Source organism: Oncorhynchus masou, chromosome 21, assembly GCF_036934945.1.
Source record: "Oncorhynchus masou masou isolate Uvic2021 chromosome 21, UVic_Omas_1.1, whole genome shotgun sequence".
NCBI classification, from domain to species: Eukaryota; Metazoa; Chordata; class Actinopteri; order Salmoniformes; family Salmonidae; genus Oncorhynchus; species Oncorhynchus masou.
In genome coordinates, this window is record NC_088232.1 from 57,004,014 (window position 1) to 57,025,592 (window position 21,579).

Below are 21,579 nucleotides of genomic sequence, written 5' to 3' on the forward strand. Positions count from 1 at the left end.
AGATAGTGTACTGTATACTAAATCAGCCCGCCTACTATATACACTAGATAGTGTACTGTATATATCAGCCAGCCTACTGTATACTCTAGATAATGTACTGTATACTATATCAGCCAGCCTACTATATACTCTAGATAGTGTACTGTATACTATATCAGCCAGCCTACTATATACTCTAGATAGTGTACTGTATACTATATGAGCCAGCCTACTGTATACTCTAGATAGTGTACTGTATATATCAGCCAGCCTACTATATACTCTAGATAGTGTACTGTATACTCTAGATAGTGTACTGTATACTATATCAGCCAGCCTACTATATACTCTAGATAGTGTACTGTATACTATATCAGCCAGCCTACTATATACTCTAGATAGTGTACTGTATATTATATCAGCCAGCCTACTGTATACTCTAGATAGTGTACTGTATACTCTAGATAGTGTACTGTATACTATATCAGCCAGCCTACTATATACTCTAGATAGTGTACTGTATACTATATCAGCCAGCCTACTATATACTCTAGATAGTGTACTGTATATATCAGCCAGCCTACTATATACTCTAGATAGTGTACTGTATACTCTAGATAGTGTACTGTATACTACATCAGCCAGCCTACTGTATACTCTAGATAGTGTACTGTATATATCAGCCAGCCTACTATATACTCTAGATAGTGTACTGTATACTCTAGATAGTGTACTGTATACTATATCAGCCAGCCTACTATATACTCTAGATAGTGTACTGTATACTATATCAGCCAGCCTACTATATACTCTAGATAGTGTACTGTATACTATATCAGCCAGCCTACTATATACTCTAGATAGTGTACTGTATACTATAGATAGTGTACTGTATACTCTAGATAGTGTACTGTATATATCAGCCAGCCTACTATATACTCTAGATAGTGTACTGTATACTCTAGATAATGTACTGTATACTACATCAGCCAGCCTACTGTATACTCTAGATAGTGTACTGTATATATCAGTCTGCCTACTATATACTCTAGATAGTGTACTGTATACTATATCATCCAGCCTACTATATACTCTAGATAGTGTACTGTATACTATATCAGCCAGCCTACTATATACTCTAGATAGTGTACTGTATACTACATCAGCCAGCCTACTGTATACTCCAGATAGTGTACTGTATACTATATCAGCCAGCCTACTGTATACACTAGATAGTGTACTGTATATATCAGCCAGCCTACTATATACTCTAGATAGTGTACTGTATACTACATCAGCCAGCCTACTGTATACTCTAGATAGTGTACTGTATATATCAGTCTGCCTACTATATACTCTAGATAGTGTACTGTATACTATATCAGCCAGCCTACTATATACTCTAGATAGTGTACTGTATACTACATCAGCCAGCCTACTGTATACTCCAGATAGTGTACTGTATACTATAGATAGTGTACTGTATACTCTAGATAGTGTATTGTATACTATAGATAGTGTACTGTATACTCTAGATAGTGTATTGTATAATCTAGATAGTGTACTGTATACTACATCAGCCAGGCTACTGTATACTCCAGATAGTGTACTGTATACTATAGATAGTGTACTGTATACTCTAGATAGTGTACTGTATACTATATCAGCCAGCCTACTGTATACAGTAGATAGTGTACTGTATACTATATCAGCCAGCCTACTGTATACTCTAGATAGTGTACTGTATACTCTAGATTGTATACTCTAGATAGTGTATTGTATACTCTAGATAGTGTACTGTATACTCTAGATAGTGTACTGTATACTATATCAGCCAGCCTACTGTATACTCTAGATAGTGTACTGTATATATCAGCCAGCCTACTATATACTCTAGATAGTGTACTGTATACTAAATCAGCCCGCCTACCATATACTTACCTAGATGTTGGGTATATACCACTGTTTCCCGTGTCCTTCGGGTCCATCAAGCAAACCACACAGGACCCTGGTCACTTACTATACCAGTCAGGCAGTCAGGTGGAGCAGGTAGCAAAGCAAGTGGGATTCAAAGGTAACATGTGAAAATCTCTCTGAAGGTAATAATACACTAATGTCAGACGTTGCTATTTGTTGTGGAACATTTTACGACCTAGGAACGGCTCAAGACAAAAGCCCTGCTGTGTAACTGTAGGACCTCCACAGTGTGTGTCACAGTGACAACTAAATGTGTTGCTAAACCCCCAGGAGATGTCCTGATTGGTTGTACTGTGTTGCTAAACCCCCAGGAGATGTCCTGATTGGTTGTACTGTGTTGCTAAACCCCCAGGAGATGTCCTGATTGGTTGTACTGTGTTGCTAAACCCCCAGGAGTTGTCCTGATTGGTTGTACTGTGTTGCTAAACCCCCAGGAGATGTCCTGATTGGTTGTACTGTGTTGCTAAACCCCCAGGAGATGTCCTGATTGGTTGTACTGTGTTGCTAAACCCCCAGGAGATGTCCTGATTGGTTGTACTGTGTTGCTAAACCCCCAGGAGATGTCCTGATTGGTTGTACTGTGTTGCTAAACCCCCAGGAGATGTCCTGATTGGTTGTACTGTGTTGCTAAACCCCAGGAGATGTCCTGATTGGTTGTACTGTGTTGCTAAACCCCCAGGAGATGTCCTGATTGGTTGTACTGTGTTGCTAAACCCCCAGGAGATGTCCTGATTGGTTGTACTGTGTTGCTAAACCCCCAGGAGATGTCCTGATTGGTTGTACTGTGTTGCTAAACCCCCAGGAGTTGTCCTGATTGGTTGTACTGTGTTGCTAAACCCCCAGGAGATGTCCTGATTGGTTGTACTGTGTTGCTAAACCCCCAGGAGATGTCCTGATTGGTTGTACTGTGTTGCTAAACCCCCAGGAGATCAGTTGTTCTCTGGGGGACTGGAGTGCAACTCATGCAAACTGTGTAACACGATCTTCTACATGTGAGGAAGACCGGCTTCATCATGCAGCCCCCCCCCCATTGATCCCCACTTGTTCTCCCTCCCACTCCTGCAGTGTACACCACCCCTGGGGATGGCAAATGACAACAGTCAGACACGTCTGTAGCGAATGTATGCATTTCAGGGCTGATATTCCACAGAGGAATGGGGCCTGAGGAGTCAGCAGCGTGGTCCTGGGGGTTTAGCCTTTGGTGTGAGATCAGGCATCTTTTACTTTTTCAACGCATATGCTGGAGAAGCCTGGAAGGTTAATAATTGTTAACACTTAAAAAAAAATAAAAACAGCAACTGCAAATACCTTTACCACTTTAATTGGGTAATCCATATATTTATCAGAATGGCAAATCTGTGCCATGACGAAACTGAGAATCGAAGCGGTGAGAGGGGGAGATGTTTGAGTCCAGTGCATTTCATCTGTACACAAATATGGACTTTTCACAGAGAAACAAATTACCCAAACACACACACACACACACACACACACAAACACACACACACAATGAGAATGGTGCTGAACAGCGATCAATAACCTCGATTCGGATGAAGATTTGTACGTCAGCGAGTCGGCGGGAAAGGACGAAATCCCCGATAGTCGAAAAAACACCAACTGTTCTCTCACGAACCACACACAATGTTCCAGAATGGTGCTGAACAGCGATCAATAACCTTTAAACGGTCGGATGAAGATTTGCCGCAGGGCCAGACGGATAACCAGGACGGGAACAGGTCGAAATCACAAGGCCCAGGGCCAGACGGATAAAGGACACCAACTGTTCTCTCACAACCAGGGCACAGCTGTTCCAGGACGAGTGCTCAGATCACATTTTCCGCAGGGCCAGATCTAAAACCTTTAAACAGGTCGACATTCACAAGGCCGCAGGGCCAGACGGATAACCAGGGCGAGTGCTCAGAACAGGTCGACATTCACAAGGCCGCAGGGCCAGACGGATAACCAGGGCGAGTGCCCAGAGCAGGCGCTGACCAGCTGTCGAGTGACTTCATTGACATTTTCAACGTCTTCCTGACCCAGTCTGTAATGCCAACATGTTTCAAGAGAGACCACCATAGTCCCTGTGCCTAAGAATGCCAAGGTAACCTGTCTTATTGCCCCGTAGCACTCACATCTGTATCCATAAAATGCTTTGAAAGGCTGGTCATGGCTCACATCAACACCATCATCCCAGACACACTGGACCCACTCCAATGTGCATACCGCCCCAACAGATCCTCATGATGATGCAATCTCTATAGCAACGCACACTGTCCTCTCCCACCTGGACAAAACAAACATCTATGTGAAAATGCTGTTCATTGACTACAGCTCAGCGTTCAACACCATAGTATCCTCCTCAAAGCTCATTGCCAAGCTAAGGACCCTGGGACTGAACACCTCCCTCTGCACCTGGATCTTGGACTTCCTGACGGGCCGACCCCAGGTGGTGAGAGGAGGCAACAACACATCCGCCACACTGACCCTCAACACGGGGGACCCTCAGGCATGTCCCCTCCTGTACTCCCTGTTCACTCACGACACCAACACCATCATTAAAGAAAAGGTTCACCCATGTTATATTGTTTTTTTTTGTGCGTCTCTGAGGGATGTTCAATGGGTTCCCCGGGTCATTTCCTGTTTTCACGTGTTTCTGAGTTGTTGGCGTTCAAGCAGGCCGAAAAACGTTGTTTACAATTTTTTGGACTTTTTAACTCTGTATTATTGGTTAAGGGTCAGTAAGCATTTAACGGTAAAGTCTACACCTGTTGTATTAGGCACATGTGAAAAATTACACACACACACACACACACACCACAGCTGGTGGATCTCAGCTCACCTTTTCTCCCGGAACTAGGAGGTCCAGATGGTTTATCAGTAACTGACCCTTTAAAGAGAAAACACAACATTTTTACAACATCTCTTCTACAGGACAGAACAGAACAGGACAGTACACACACATTAAACACACACACACACACACACACACACACACACACACACACACACACACACACACACACACACACACACACACACACACACACACACACACATTAAACACACACACACACATTAAACACACACACACACACACTCACACACACACACTCACACACACACATTTTCTATTCTACAGAACAGACAGACAGAAGAGAAGCCTCATGTAGACCTCCAAGGTTAGACAGTCCTCACCTCACGAACACCTTCTGACTGACATGAGGATATTAGTTTGGCAACACCTTCTATACTAGTAGCAATCATAACTAAACAATGTGGTCCACCCCCCTGGTAGGCTACAGTCAGACATGAAATAGGCATGTAACAGTGAATATCATTCCTCTTTTCTGAGCATGCAGATAGTCAAGCTAGGTTGGCATGCACAGGTTCAGAGGGCATTGACAGAATTCAGAATTCAATAGACAATCCGACCAATTAGAATTAATATAAGAGGGAAGAGAGTTGAAATTGAATTAATGAATGAATGGAGGCGATTGGAATTAAAGTTACTACCTGACAACTTGTCACTTGTCCCAGCATGAGTTCCCATAAATTCACGGAAGTTTCCTGCAAACGTATGATGATGTAAGATGGTTGACAGGCGGTAGAGAATGAAAGGGGCAGTTGATAATATGGTAGAAGGCACCGGAGACGGCTGAGTTGGGCGGCGAGTTATGTTTCAAAAACTAAAGGTGGCATCTACAAGCTAAAAGTGATCTTTGGCTGCCCCCATAGGAGAACCATTTTTTGGTTTCAGGTAGAACCTTTTGGGGTTCTATGAATAACCCTTTCCACCAAAAGGGTTCTACCTGGAACCCAAAAGGGTTCTACCTGGAATTGAAAAGGGTTCTGCCTGGAACCCAAAAGGGTTCTGCCTGGAATCCAAAAGGGTTCTACCTGGAACCCAAAAGGGTTCTACCTGGAACCCAAAAGGGTTCTACCTGGAATCGAAAAGGGTTCTGCCTGGAATCGAAAAGGGTTCTGCCTGGAACCCAAAAGGGTTCTGCCTGGAACCCAAAAGGGTTCTGCCTGGAACCAAAAAGGGTTCTGCCTGGAATCCAAAAGGGTTCTGCCTGGAACCCAAAAGGGTTCTGCCTGGAATCCAAAAGGGTTCTCCTATGGAACCAGCTGAACATCCTTTTGGAACCCTTTTTTCTAAGAGTGTACTGCACTTCAAGTTTGGGATTCCTGAGATTACAGTTCTTTAGAAAGAATTCTCACCCTGGACTTTTTGGCATTTAGTTGTTACAGCCTGAACTAAAAATAGATATTTTTGTCACTGGCCTAAACACAATACCATATGATGCCAAAGTGGAATGATGTCACTACAAAAATACAGGCGTCCTCCCTAACTCAGTTCTCAGTTGCCGGAGAGGAAGGAAACGGCTCACAGATTTCACCATGAGGAAAATGGTGACTTTAAAACAGTTACAGAGTTTAATGGCTGTGATAAAAGAAACTGAGGATGGATCAACAACATTGTAGTTACTCCACAACAGAGGGGGGGACCAAGTCACCATTATTCGAGCCACAACCAAGTCTCAAGTCACAAGGTTCGAGTCTCAAGTCAAGTCCCTAGTCAAAAGGGTCGAGTCTCTAGTCAAGTCCAAGTCGTGCATTCTAAAACATATCATGTCAAGTCTCAAGTCACAAAGTCCGATACTTAACCCGAGTCCCAAGTCGAATGGCTCGAGTCTCAAGTCGAGTCCCAAGTCGAATGGGTCGAGTCTCTAGTCAAGTCCAAGTCGTGCATTCTAAAACATGTCAAGTCTCAAGTCAAGTAAAAAAAAAATATATATATATATATACAGTGCCTTGCGAAAGTATTCGGCCCCCTTGAACTTTGCGACCTTTTGCCACATTTCAGGCTTCAAACATAAAGATATAAAACTGTATTTTTTTGTGAAGAATCAACAACAAGTGGGACACAATCATGAAGTGGAACGGCATTTATTGGATATTTCAAACTTTTTTAACAAATCAAAAACTGAAAAATTGGGCGTGCAAAATTATTCAGCCCCCTTAAGTTAATACTTTGTAGCGCCACCTTTTGCTGCGATTACAGCTGTAAGTCGCTTGGGGTATGTCTCTATCAGTTTTGCACATCGAGAGACTGAAATTTTTTCCCATTCCTCCTTGCAAAACAGCTCGAGCTCAGTGAGGTTGGATGGAGAGCATTTGTGAACAGCAGTTTTCAGTTCTTTCCACAGATTCTCAATTGGATTCAGGTCTGGACTTTGACTTGGCCATTCTAACACTGGATATGTTTATTTTTGAACCATGCCATTGTAGATGTTGCTTTATGTTTTGGATCATTGTCTTGTTGGAAGACAAATCTCCGTCCCAGTCTCAGGTCTTTTGCAGACTCCATCAGGTTTTCTTCCAGAATGGTCCTGTATTCTCTTTATTTTTGCTTCCTTGAGCAAGGCAGCTCCAAAACGTAGCAGTGTTCTGTCGCTCACGGGGACACTACGTCACCGCAATATCTATGGGCAGAGCTCAAAAATTCAAGCCCCTTTGGGTGCTGCCATAGAGTTACATTAGAAGTGCCCATCCAAGAAGGCTCAAGGTCATTGGCCACAGATGATTTGACGTCCGTCAAATCATGTTATATCTACCGTAGCTTTGATTGGACTGATCAGGTCAACATCTAACTTTCCAAATCTTAGCGAGCAGTCGTCATCATGAATCAAGTCGACGATCTACTGGCAAATCCTTTTCAATTCTTGTCATATGAAGTGTAATAATGAGGAGAAATTATAAATAAAACAGATCTGTGCTCATTGGCCGTTGGACATAAACATGACACAACAATTGGAAATTGCAAATTCAACAAGGAGTGGTTTGGAAGGAATCAGTGACGAACTGCAAGCCTTGCAAAGCAATCACTAGCCTGCTATTCAGTGGAGTGGGTGTGCGGTCCAAGTTTGGGTTTAAGGGTCTCTTTTCCAAGCTTAAATGGATAAACATTCACATGCAACACTATGGGCCAGAAAAGTGTAATACATTGGCCATGCTGTCAATGCAAAACAACTGGAAACTCGGAACTGGGAAATCTCAGAGTTCAGTGAGTTCAAGACAACTGGGAACGTGGAACAAAACGAGCTCCGACTGGGAAAATACGTGTTGAACGGTCATCCAACTCTGAATTGTCGGGAACTCGGGCCTCCTTCTAGAGCTCCGACCTGAAGATCACTGACGTCATTATTCAACCTTGGTTTTTTCAGTTGTCTTGAAAGCGCCATAAATCCAGAGACCAGCCAGACCTTGATGACAAAGTTTGATTACAAAATTTGCCCACAAGAAGGACTGCTGCACCACATTTCTGTTGAAGTGAGCACAGCACAACAAGGTCCAAAAATGTCTTGTATGCTGCAGCATAAATGATGTTATATGCCAGGGAGATATATATACTGTAGCTGAGAAAGTAATACTAAGTGTATGTTGTGTGGGAAGCTGTTAGTAGCCCATGTGCCTCAGCCTAATAATTTGGTCCCTTTCCCCCTCATAACTACAGTTCTGACTTGATGTACAAGGAGAGTAAGAACTGTAAGAACGGATAAGAACGGCTCATGTTCTGAATTCTCTCGCTGTACAAAAGTACTGAACAAATAGTTATATTAACTACATCTGTCTTAGCTCACTTATTAATGCGTTAATCAAATTTACGGATTGTCTCTTATCCGCTTATCGTTCCCTTATGCCGTAGTTTGTCAGTAAAAATGGATTGTCTCTTATCCGCTTATCGTTCCCTTATGCCATAGTTTGTCAGTAACAATGTATTTACATTTGCTTAAGCCAGTCAGCCATATCAGCGTGTTATTTTCTAAAGGCAGTAAATCAGGCTCCGCTGATAGCCAGGTGTAGCAGTGGTAAGGATTCACTGTATGGTGCTGAAAAGAAAGCTCTGCTGTTGGGTCAGCTTTATGTCGGCCCTAACAGTTTGTGGGCACCATTTGTCATCGTTATAGTGCAGTTAATGTGTTGTTTAGTGTTGTGTTGTGTTGTGGCTTTGCTGACATGCATTAACAAAAACTGTACATCTTGGTGGGGCAAACAATTTTCTCTTATTCAACCATCATCAATCCTTATTCAACGTTCTGACTCCACGTAGCCTATTTCTATACGCACTGAGGCACACGCTCCTCTACTACGCACAACCAGAATGACAGAGACATGCGGAACCCTGGGAAACATGAATAATGGAAAACATAAATTGAATTGAATAAACATAACTTCTACCTCATGAGTCTTACGAATGTTCATCTGCACTATAAACATCACTTCCGAGCGGGCCAATAAATGATTGTCTAAATGAAAATGTACCATAGGCCTATCAAACATGAAAAAGACATCTACATGTTGTAATAAACTGTACAGGGATGTAATGATGTCACGCTAGCAATTATGTAGTAATTATTAATTATTATGTAATATAGATTTACCACATAGGGTTTGAAAAGTTTGGACACTCATTTAAGGGCTTTTCTTAATTTTTTTATATTTTCTACATTGTAGAATAATAGTGAAGACATCAAAACTATGAAATAACACATATGGAATCATGTAGTAAGCAAAAAAGTGTTAAACAAATGAAAATATATTTTATTTTGAGATGCTTAAAAGTAGCCACACTTTGCCTTGATAAGAACTTTGCATACACTTGGTATTCTCTCAACCAGCATCACCTGGAATACTTTTTGAACAGTCTTGAAGGAGTTCCCACATATGCTGAGCACTTGCTGGCTGCTTTTCCTTCACTCTGTGGTCCAACTCATCCCAAACCATCTCAATTGGGTTGACGTCTGGTGATTGTGGAGGCCAGGTCATCTGATGCAGCACTCCATCACTCTCATTCTTGGTCAATTAGCCCTTACACAGCCTGGAGGTGTGTTGGGTCATTCTCCTGTTGAAAAACAATTGATAATCCCACTAAGCCCAAACCAGATGAGATGGCGTATCACTGCAGAATGCTGTGGTAGCCATGCTGGTTAAGTGTGCCTTGAATTCTAAATAAATCACTGACAGTGTTCCCAGCAAAGCACCCCCACAACATCACACCTCCTCCTCCATGCTTCATGGTGGGAACCACACATCCGTTCACCTACTCTGCATCTCACAAAGAAATGGCGGTTGGAAGCAAATATCTCAAATTCGGACTCATCAGACCAAAGGACAGATTTCCACCGGTCTAATATCCATTGCTTGTGTTTCTTGTTCCAAGCAAGTCTCTTCTTCTTATTGGTGTCCTTTAGTTGTGGTTTCTTTGCAGCAATTGGACCATGAAGGCCTGATTCACACCGTCTCCTCTGAACAGTTGATGTTGAGATGTGTCTGTTACTTGAACTCCGTGAAGCATTTATTTGGGCTGCAATCTGAGGCTGATAACTCTGATAAACTTATCCTCTGCAACAGAGGTAACTCTGGGTCTTCCATTCCTGTGGCAGTCCTCATGAGAGCCAGTTTCATCATAGCACTTGATGGTTTTTGCGACTGCACTTGAAGAAACTTTCAAAGTTCTTGAAATTTTCCAGATTGACTGATCTTCACGTCTTAAAGTAATGATGGACTGTCGTTTCTGTTTACTTATTTTAGCTGTTCTTGCCATAATATGGACTTGGTATTTTACCAAATAGGGCTGTCTTCTGTATACCACCCCTACCTTGTCACAACACTACTGACTGGCTCAAATGCATTAAGGAAATAAATTCCACAAATTCACTTTTAACAAGGCACACCTGTTAATTGAAATGCATTCCACGTGACTACCTCATGAAGCTGGTTGAGAGGACACCAAGAGTGTGCAAATCTGTCATCAAGGCAAACAGTGGCTACTTTGAATAATCTCAAATATGTTTTGATTTGTTTAACACTTTTTTTGGATATTACATGATTCCATATGTGTTATTTCATAGTTTTGAGGTCTTCACTATTATTCTACAATGTAGAAAATATCAAATATAAAGACAAATCCTGGAATGAGTAGGTGTGTCCAAACTTTTGACTGGTACTATATGTAAATTAGATATTTCTGTATTTCTTTTCCAAAACATTTGCAAAAATGTATAGAAAAACATATTTTCACTTTATCATTATGAGGTATTGTGTGTAGATGGGTGAGGGGAAAAAAAGTTAATTTTGGAAGGCGAAATGGAAATTCAGTTGAATTTGAAATATAATTCCGAACTGAAATTGAAGCACGGTGACGTTTATTGCCATGAATCTTGCCAAAACGGTTAAGGGTTTAGATTTAAAATCAGATTTTGTGACTTTGTGGCAGTGCCAGCTAATGACCAGTGCAGAACTGTCTACAAGGCAAGATTCATGACAATAAATGCCAACCTGCGAAATGGAATTGATCCCAACCGTGACCAGCTGTAGTGTTACTGGGAGATGTGACCGCCTGTAGACTTGACACACACATTCCACATTATTTCACTATTCCAAAATATTATTACTTTTTTTTTCAGATATCCGGAATGTTTAAATTAAAAAATTTTTTTTTTACAAATGTATCGCTCTTGAGTCTTGACCAATCAGAATGACGCAAATCCTGTAGTTTTTCGCTAAAAACAACAGTGAAACAGAAGTCTGATTTTTGCCATGATACAGAACGTGTTATTTTACAAAACGTTTATTTGGTGTTTTGCATTGATCTGTGTCAAGTCTTGTGGAAACTGTTAAGGGCATGTAAATGCTATTTGAAGATAATAGCATAGCGATGTCAGGGCATAGCGATGTCAGGGCAGGGCGATGTCAGGGCAGGGCGATGTCAGGGCAGGGCGATGTCAGGGCAGGGTGATGTCAGGGCATAGCGATGTCAGGGCATAGCGATGTCAGGGCATAGCGATGTCAGGGCAGGGCGATGTCAGGGCAGGGCGATGTCAGGGCATAGCGATGTCAGGGCAGGGCGATGTCAGGGCAGGGCGATGTCAGGGCATAGCGATGTCAGGGCAGGGCGATGTCAGGGCAGGGCGATGTCAGGGCATAGCGATGTCAGGGCATAGCGATGTCAGGGCAGGGCGATGTCAGGGCATAGCGATGTCAGGGCATAGCGATGTGATGTCAGGGCATAGCGATGTCAGGGCATAGCGATGTCAGGGCAGGGCGATGTCAGGGCAGGGCGATGTCAGGGCATAGCGATGTCAGGGCAGGGCGATGTCAGGGCAGGGCGATGTCAGGGCATAGGGCGATGTCAGGGCAGGGCGATGTGATGTCAGGGCATAGCGATGTCAGGGCAGGGCGATGTCAGGGCAGGGCGATGTCAGGGCATAGCGATGTCAGGGCATAGCGATGTCAGGGCTTGGTGATGTCAGGGCGATGTCAGGGCAGGGCGATGTCAGGGCAGGGCGATGTCAGGGCATAGCGATGTCAGGGCATAGCGATGTCAGGGCAGGGCGATGTCAGGGCAGGGCGATGTGATGTCAGGGCATAGCGATGTCAGGGCAGGGCGATGTCAGGGCAGGGCGATGTCAGGGCAGGGCGATGTCAGGGCAGGGCGATGTGATGTCAGGGCATAGCGATGTCAGGGCAGGGCGATGTCAGGGCAGGGCGATGTCAGGGCAGGGCGATGTCAGGGCAGGGCGATGTCAGGGCAGGGCGATGTCAGGGCAGGGCGGCAGGGTAGCGATGTCAGGGCATAGCGATGTCAGGGCAGGGCGATGTCAGGGCAGGGCGATGTCAGGGCATAGCGATGTCAGGGCAGGGCGATGTCAGGGCAGGGCGATGTGATGTCAGGGCAGGGCGATGTCAGGGCAGGGCGATGTCAGGGGCGATGTCCAGGGCAGGGCAGGGCGATGTGATGTCAGGGCATAGCGATGTCAGGGCATAGCGATGTCAGGGCAGGGCGATGTCAGGGCATAGCGATGTCAGGGCATAGCGATGTCAGGGCAGGGCGATGTCAGGGCAGGATGTCAGGGGGCGATGTGATGTCAGGGCAGGGCGATGTCAGGGCAGGGCGATGTCAGGGCAGGGCGATGTCAGGGCAGGGCGATGTCAGGGCAGGGTGATGTCAGGGCAGGGCGATGTGATGTCAGGGCAGGGCGATGTCAGGGCAGGGCGATGTCAGGGCAGGGCGATGCGATGTCAGGGCAGGGCGATGTCAGGGCAGGGCGATGTCAGGGCAGGGCGATGTCAGGGCAGGGCGATGTGATGTCAGGGCAGCGATGTGATGTCAGGGCAGGGCGATGTCAGGGCAGGGCGATGTGATGTCAGGGCATAGCGATGTCAGGGCATGTGATGTCAGGGCATAGGCGATGTCAGGGCAGGGCGATGTCAGGGCAGGGCGATGTCAGGGCAGGGCGATGTGTGATGTCAGAGCATAGCGATGTCAGGGCAGGGTGATGTCAGGGCAGGGCGATGTCAGGGCAGGGCGATGTCAGGGCAGGGCGATGTCAGGGCAGGGCGATGTCAGGGCAGGGCGATGTGATGTCAGGGCATAGCGATGTCAGGGCAGGGCGATGTCAGGGCAGGGCGATGTCAGGGCAGGGCGATGTCAGGGCAGGGCGATGTCAGGGCAGGGCGATGTGATGTCAGGGCATAGCGATGTCAGGGCAGGGCGATGTCAGGGCAGGGCGATGTCAGGGCAGGCTGGGGGGTTTCAAAATGTGCAGCAGTAGCTCAACGCACGGTTATAAAAACGACATGCAAAAGTTTGTTATTTTATTAAATTAAGTATTTCAATTGTCATGGTATATAACGTCACAAGGATCATCTCATTTAATTTACAGTATACCAAAGCTTTTTCTATGTCAAAATAGGCCTTTCTTTAAAAAACAAGAATCTAAAACAGTTTACCACTCAAGTAATCTAATACTAACGTTCGTTCGGATATCCGGATAGCCGTGCTCATTCGTAACACAACAGAGTGAAATAAATACATTTGCAAGAAACAATAATGAAGATATTGGACCTTATGCAGGACAAAAGAGTGTACGATCTTAGTGGTTTTATCACATGTACTGTACATTGCAGTAAATGCATTCCCAAAATACCTGATGATTTTGTTCATGGCCATGACTGGACATGTTTCCGTGCTGGATTGCAATTGTTGTTGATGCTGATTGGAAGAATGGGAGAGGAGGAAGCTGATTGGAGGAATGGGCAGGAAGAGGGCGTGGTGTAGAATGTGGAGCAGGGTAGCCTAGTGGTTAGAGCGTTGGACTAGTAACCGGAAGGCTTTAAGTTCAAACCCCCGAGCTGACAAGGTACAAATCTGTCGTTCTGCCCCTGAACAGGCAGTTAACCCACTGTTCCTAGGCCGTCATTGAAAATAAGAATTTGTTCTTAACTAACTTGCCTGGTTCAATAAAGCTAAAATCAAAAAATCAAAATCAAAGCGAATAGAGACAGGGGTGCTGGTTCTTGTCTCAGTAGCCAGAGGTGCGTGTGATCCCTTTCTCCTCCTAAATGTACACCACCTGTGTTAGCTCAGCAGCTCCTATCTGGCACTAGCCATACTAAGAGAATGATCTCTTTCTCTCAGTGGGAAAATAACAGTCATTATCAGACAGTGTTCCAATCCAGTTCCAGCATCTCTATCTCTATGTCAGCCACATATCTGCCTGCATAAGAACTGATCGGGGAGGGCTTCAGAGAGAGGCTTTCTGACTGTGGGAAAATTAAGAAACAGGAGAGGAGAGAGAGGGAGAGGAGAGGAGAGAGGAGAGAGGAGAGGGGAGAGAGGAGAGAGGAGAGGGGGAGAGGAGAGAGGAGGAGAGAGGGGGAGAGGAATGAGGATGAGGAGAGGACAGGAAGAGAGGAGAGGAGAGGAGAGGAGAGGAGGAGGATGAGAGAGAGAGGAGAGGAGGAGGGAGAGGAGAGGGGAGGAGGAGAGAGAGAGGAGGAAGAGGAGAGAGGAGAGGAGGAGAGGAGAGGAGAGAGGAGGAGAGGAGAGGAGAGGAGTGAGGAGAGAGAGGAGAGGAGAGAGAGGACAGGAATGAGGAGAGAGAGGAGAGGAGAGGAGAGGAGAGGACAGGAATGAGGAGAGAGAGAGGAGGAATGAGGAGAGGAATGAGGAGAGGAGAGAGGAGAGGACAGGAGAGGAGTGAGGGAGAGGACAGGAATGAGGGAGAGGAGAGAGAGGAGAGGAATGAGGAATGAGGAGAGGGAGTGAGAGGAGAGGAGAGAGGGAGAGGAGAGAGAGGAGGAATGAGGAGAGAGAGGAGAGGAGTGAGGAGGAGAGGAGAGGACAGGAATGAGGAGAGAGAGGAGAGGACAGGAATGCAGAGAGAGAGGAGAGGACAGGAATGAGGGAGAGGAGAAAGGTGAGAGGAGAGAGAGGACAGGAGTGAAGAGAGAGAGGAGAGGACAGGAATGAGGAGAGAGAGGAGAGGAGAAGGGTGAGGAGAGAGAGGAGAGGACAGGAATGAGGAGAGAGAGGAGAGGAGGATGCAGAGAGAGGGAGATGACAGGAATGAGGAGAGAGAGGAGAGGACAGGAATGCAGAGAGAGGAGAGGAGTGAGGAGAGAGAGGAGAAGAGAGAGAGGAGAGGACAGGAATGAGGAGAGAGAGTAGAGGAGTGAGGAGAGAGAGGGTGAGGAGAGAGAGTAGAGAGGAGAGCAAGGGCACAGTTAGTCCTGAGATGGCAGCTGGAAACACTTCCCCATCCCCAGAGCTGACCTTCTGGATAGAGTTCACTCTAGTCACCTTACGACTAGGATAGCACACATGCATGTACAGTTGAAGTCGGAAGTTTACATACACCTTAGCCAAGTACATTTAAACTCCGTTTTTCACAATTCCTGACATTTAATACTAGTAAAAATCCCCTGTCTTAGGTCAGTTAGGATCACCACTTTATTTCAAGAATGTGAAATGTCAGAATAATAGTAGAGAGAATGATTTATTTCAGCTTTTATTTCACATTCCCAGTGGGTAAGAAGTTTACATGCACTCAATTAGTATCTGGTAGCATTGCCTTTAAATTGTTTAACTTGGGTCAAACGTTTCAGGTAGCCTTTACAAACTTCCCACAATAAGTTGGGTGAATTTTGGCCCATTCCTCCTGACAGAGCTGGTGTAACTCAGTCAGGTTTGTAGGCTTCCTTGCTCGGACACGCTTTTTCAGTTCTGCCCACAATTGTCTATAAGATTGAGGTCATGGCGTTGTGATGGCCCCTCCAATACCTTGCCTTTGTTGTCCTTAAGTCATTTTGCCACAACTTTGTGGCAAGCTTTAACTTCATGACTGATGTCTTGAGATGTTGCTTCAATATATCCACATCATTTTCTTTCCTCGTGATGCCATATATTTTGTGAAGTGCACCAGTCTCTCCTGCAGCAAAGCACCCCCACAACATGATGCTGCCACCCCCGTGCTTCACGGTTGGGATGGTGTTCTTCAGCTTGCAAGACTCCCCCTTTTTCCTCCAAACATGATGATGGTCATTATGGCCAAACAATTCTATTTTTGTTTCATCAGACAAGAGGACATTTCTCCAAAAAGTATGAACTTTGTCCCCATTTGCAGTTGCAAACCGTAGTCTGGTGTTAGTATGGCGGTTTTGGAGCAGTGGCTTCTTCCTTGCTGAGCGGCCTTCCAGGTTATGCTGATATAGGACTCGTTTTACTGTGGATATAGATACCTTTGTACCTGTTTCCTCCAGCATCTTCACAAGGTCCTTTGCTGTTGTTCTGGGATTGATTTGCACTTTCCGCACCAAAGTACATTCATCTCTAGGAGACAGAACGCGTCTCCTTCCTGAGCGGTATGACGGCTGCGTGGTCCCATGGTGTTTATACTTGCGTACTATTGTTTGTACACATGAACATGGTACCTTCAGGCATTTGGAAATTGCTCCCAAGGATGAACAAGACTTATGGATGTTTACAAATTGTTTTCTGAGATCTTGGCTGATTTCTTTTGATTTTCCCATGATGTCAAGCAAAGAGGCACTGAGTCTGAAGGTTGGCCTTGAAATACATCCACAGGTACACCTCCAATTGATTCAAATTATGTCAATTAGCCTATCAGATGTTTCTAAAGCCATGACATTATTTTCTGGAATTTTCAAGCTGTTTAAAGGCAGTCAACTTAGTGTATGTAAACTTCTGACCCACTGTAATTGTGATACAGTGAATTATAAGTGAAATAATCTGTCTGTAAACAATTGTTGGAAAAATTACTTGTGTCATGCACAAAGTAGATGTCCTAACTGACTTGCCAAAACTATAGTTTGTTAACAAGAAATTTGTGGAGTGGTTGAAAAATGAGTTTTAATGACTCCAACCTAAGTGTATGTAAATTCAGACTTCAACTGTATATACCCTACCATGCAGGACAGTAGCCTGGTACAGCTCTGCCAACAGTTCCATGTGTACCTGAACACACAGCCCTGTCGCTAATCTCTAGCGGTACCTGAACACACAGCCCTGTCGCTAATCTCTAGCGGTACCTGAACACACAGCCCTGTCGCTAATCTCTAGCGGTACCTGAACACACAGCCCTGTCGCTAATCTCTAGCGGTACCTGAACACACAGCCCTGTCGCTAATCTCTAGCGGTACCTGAACACCCAGCCCTGTCGCTAATCTCTAGCGGTACCTGAACACACAGCCCTGTCGCTAATCTCTAGCGGTACCTGAACACCCAGCCCTGTCTCTAATCTCTAACGGTACCTGAACACACAGCCCTGTCTCTAATCTCTAACGGTACCTGAACACCCAGCCCTGTCTCTAATCACTAACGGTACCTGAACACCCAGCCCTGTCTCTAATCTCTAACGGTACCTGAACACCCAGCTCTGTCTCTAATCACTAACGGTACCTGAACACCCAGTCCTGTCTCTAATCTCTAACGGTACCTGAACACCCAGTCCTGTCTCTAATCTCTAACGGTACCTGAACACCCAGCCCTGTCTCTAATCTCTAACGGTACCTGAACACCCAGCCCTGTCTCTAATCTCTAACGGTACCTGAACACCCAGCCCTGTCTCTAATCACTAACGCTACCTGAACACCCAGCCCTGTCTCTAATCACTAACGGTACCTGAACACCCAGCCCTGTCTCTAATCTCTCAAGGTACCTGAACACCCAGCCCTGTCTCTAAAAACTAACGGTACCTGAACACCCAGCCCTGTCTCTAATCTCTCAAGGTACCTGAACACCCAGCCCTGTCTCTAATCTCTAACGGTACCTGAACACACAGCCCTGTCTCTAATCTCTAACGGTACCTGAACACACAGCCCTGTCTCTAATCTCTAACGGTACCTGAACACCCAGCCCTGTCTCTAATCTCTAACGGTACCTGAACACCCAGCCCTGTCTCTAATCTCTAACGGTACCTGAACACCCAGCCCTGTCTCTAATCTCTAAAGGTACCTGAACACCCAGCCCTGTCTCTAATCTCTAACGGTAACTGAACACACAGCCCTGTCTCTAATCTCTCAAGGTACCTGAACACCCAGCCCTGTCTAATCTCTCAAGGTACCTGAACACCCATCTCTGTCTCTAATCTCTCAAGGTACCTGAACACCCAGTCCTGTCTCTAATCTCTAATGTTACCTGAACACCCAGCCTTGTCTCTAATCTCTAATGGTACCTGAACACCCAGCCCTGTCTCTAATCTCTCAAGGTACCTGAACACCCATCTCTGTCTCTAATCTCTAACGGTACCTGAACACACAGTCCTGTCTCTAATCTCTCAAGGTACCTGAACACCCAGCCCTGTCTCTAATCTCTCAAGGTACCTGAACACCCAGTCCTGTCTCTAATCTCTAACGTTACCTGAACACCCAGCCTTGTCTCTAATCTCTAAAGGTACCTGAACACCCAGCCCTGTCTCTAATCTCTAACGGTACCTGAACACCCAGCCCTGTCTCTAATCTCTAACGGTACCTGAACACACAGCCCTGTCTCTAATCCTGTCTCTAATCTCTAAAGGTACCTGAACACTAACGGTACCTGAACATCCAGCCCTGTCTCTAATCTCTAACGGTACCTGCCAGTCCTGTCTCTAATCTCTAACGGTACCTGAACACCCAGCCCTGTCTCTAATCTCTAACGGTACCTGAACACACAGGGGTCCTGTCTCTAATCTCTAACGGTACCTGAACACACAGGGGTCCTGTCTCTAATCTCTAACGGTACCTGAACACACAGGGGTCCTGTCTCTAATCTCTAACGGTACCTGAACACACAGGGGTCCTGTTGTGCACGGAGGAACCACTGACTGGTTTGCCGTCGGTGGTGACACACCAGCAGTATCCTGTCAGAGTGTGACACTGCACCTGTAGAGAGCAGAAAGCACAGGACAGAGACAGGTGGGAAACAGGTACATGTATACTGGAGGGTCCATGACAATGGTGTCCCAAAATGTCCAGGATATTCAACAACAAAAAAAACAGAGAAAGTCTCCGATAATTCCTCCAACCGGGATTTTTGATTTCCTGCAAAGTTTCCGGGGTTTTGCAATTGGCTCCCAGAGATGAAGACTCCTGAGAGAGACAGACCTGGGCGAAGGTTCCGTCCTCGTTGCATTCTGGGATGAAGATGGACTCCTGAGGTCTCTTAGCCTGCTCCAGAGCCTGATTCCTCTCCACCCTGCACTTAGACTGGCCTCCGTCTGAAATACAAACACAAGGACAGGTATAGTGTACCTGTATTCATTCACTGTCCCAGCGTTGACAACTACAGCACAGAAGGTTGGTGGCTCCTTAATTAGGGAGGATGGGCGTGTGGTAAAGACCAGAGTTGTTTCCAGGTGTTTGATTTGCTACGTTCCAGGCATTATTATGAGCCTCCACTGAACTACAGGTACACCTGCCCTGCATTCACTGTCCCAGCATGCACAACCAGAGGACAGGTGTACCTGCATCCACTGTCCCAGCATGCACAACCAGAGGACAGGTGTACCTGCATCCACTGTCCCAGCATGCACAACCAGAGGACAGGTGTACCTGCATCCACTGTCCCAGCATGCACAACCAGAGGACAGGTGTACCTGCATCCACTGTCCCAGCATGCACAACCAGAGGACAGGTGTACCTGCATCCACTGTCCCAGCATGCACAACCAGAGGACAGGTGTACCTGCATCCACTGTCCCAGCATGCACAACCAGAGGACAGGTGTACCTGCATCCACTGTCCCAGCATGCACAACCAGAGGACAGGTGTACCTGCATCCACTGTCCCAGCATGCACAACCAGAGGACAGGTGTACCTGCATCCACTGTCCCAGCATGCACAACCAGAGGACAGGTGTACCTGCATCCACTGTCCCAGCATGCACAACCAGAGGACAGGTGTATTCACTGCATCCACTGTCCCACTGTCCCATCATGCACAACCAGAGGACAGGTATACCTGCATCCACTGTCCCAGCATGCACAACCAGAGGACAGGTATACCTGCATCCACTGTCCCAGCATGCACAACAGGTGTACAAAGGTAGGACCTTAATTTGATCAGTCTTTTGTTGCTGTAAAATGTGTATTGTATTTTTTTGTTTTAAAAATGCTTCTAATGTTTGTTTTATATCCACTTTGAAATGTAAGACTTGATTTCCCCTAAAGAAAAATGTATCAACCCATACAAAAATGTCACTGATGATAAAACAACATAATAGTTCACATTTCCTGTGGCTGCAGGATACTCTTTCTGCTGTAACAAACTGGCTCAAATTAACATCCTACATCTGTACTTGTATTAACTGAAACAACATCCAAACCCACTGGCTCAGCTCTCCTAGCAACACACACTATCTGTGCACCTACTTTATACTGAAATCTCAACACTTAATTTGACAGTACATTCCAGACGTTTAAAAACATATTTGCCGATTCCTTCGCCAGCAATGGCCGAAAAATATATTTTTTGGTATCACAGAATGTTCTGTCAATTTTCACACAAAAACTTCACTAGGATGGATGAAAGATGTTTAACATGTTTCGTACATTTGTATCATTTTATTCACAAGAAAGTGTTTAAAACTAATTTTAGACCTATACAGTGCCTTGCGAAAGTATTCGGCCCCCTTGAACTTTGCGACCTTTTTCCACATTTCAGGCTTCAAACATAAAGATATAAAACTGTATTTTTTGTAAAGACTCAACAACAAGTGGGACACAATCATGAAGTGGAACGACATTTATTGGATATTTCAAACTTTTTTAACAAATCAAAAACTGAAAAATTGGGCGTGCAAAATTATTCAAGCCCCCTTAAGTTAATACTTTGTATTTCCACCTTTTGCTGCGATTACAGCTCTAAGTCGCTTGGGGTATGTCTCTATCAGTTTTGCACATCGAGAGACTGAAATGTTTTCCCATTCCTCCTTGCAAAACAGCTCGAGCTCAGTGAGGTTGGATGGAGAGCATTTGTGAACAGCAGTTTTCAGTTATTTCCACAGATTCTCGATTGGATTCAGGTCTGGACTTTGACTTGGCCATTCTAACACTGGATATGTTTATTTTTGAACCATTCCATTGTAGATTTTGCTTTATGTTTTGGATCATTGTCTTGTTGGAAGACAAATCTCCGTCCCAGTCTCAGGTCTTTTGCAGACTCCATCAGGTTTTCTTCCAGAATGGTCCTGTATTTGGCTCCATCCATCTTCCCATCAATTTTAACCATCTTCCCTGTCCCTGCTGAAGAAAAGCAGGCCCAAACCATGATGCTGCCA

At 45.3% G+C, this 21,579-nt stretch overlaps 1 protein-coding gene across 9 annotated transcripts in view; it reads right to left on the minus strand.

Moving 5' to 3' along the window:
* smoc1 (SPARC related modular calcium binding 1) overlaps positions 1-21,579 on the minus strand; it is a 375,226-nt gene that overhangs the window by 129,544 nt on the left and 224,103 nt on the right. For 7 of the 9 annotated variants that reach the window (XM_064928830.1, XM_064928829.1, XM_064928831.1 and 4 more), the window contains exons 4-7: positions 19,408-19,520; positions 19,086-19,185; positions 5,470-5,523; positions 4,796-4,843 (exon numbers count right to left, since the gene is read on the minus strand). In XM_064928830.1, coding sequence (XP_064784902.1) covers positions 4,796-4,843; positions 5,470-5,523; positions 19,086-19,185; positions 19,408-19,520 — 315 coding nt within the window. The remainder of the gene's footprint in view (positions 1-4,795; positions 4,844-5,469; positions 5,524-19,085; positions 19,186-19,407; positions 19,521-21,579) is intronic. The other 2 variants (XM_064928835.1, XM_064928828.1) reach the window with 1 other exon arrangement.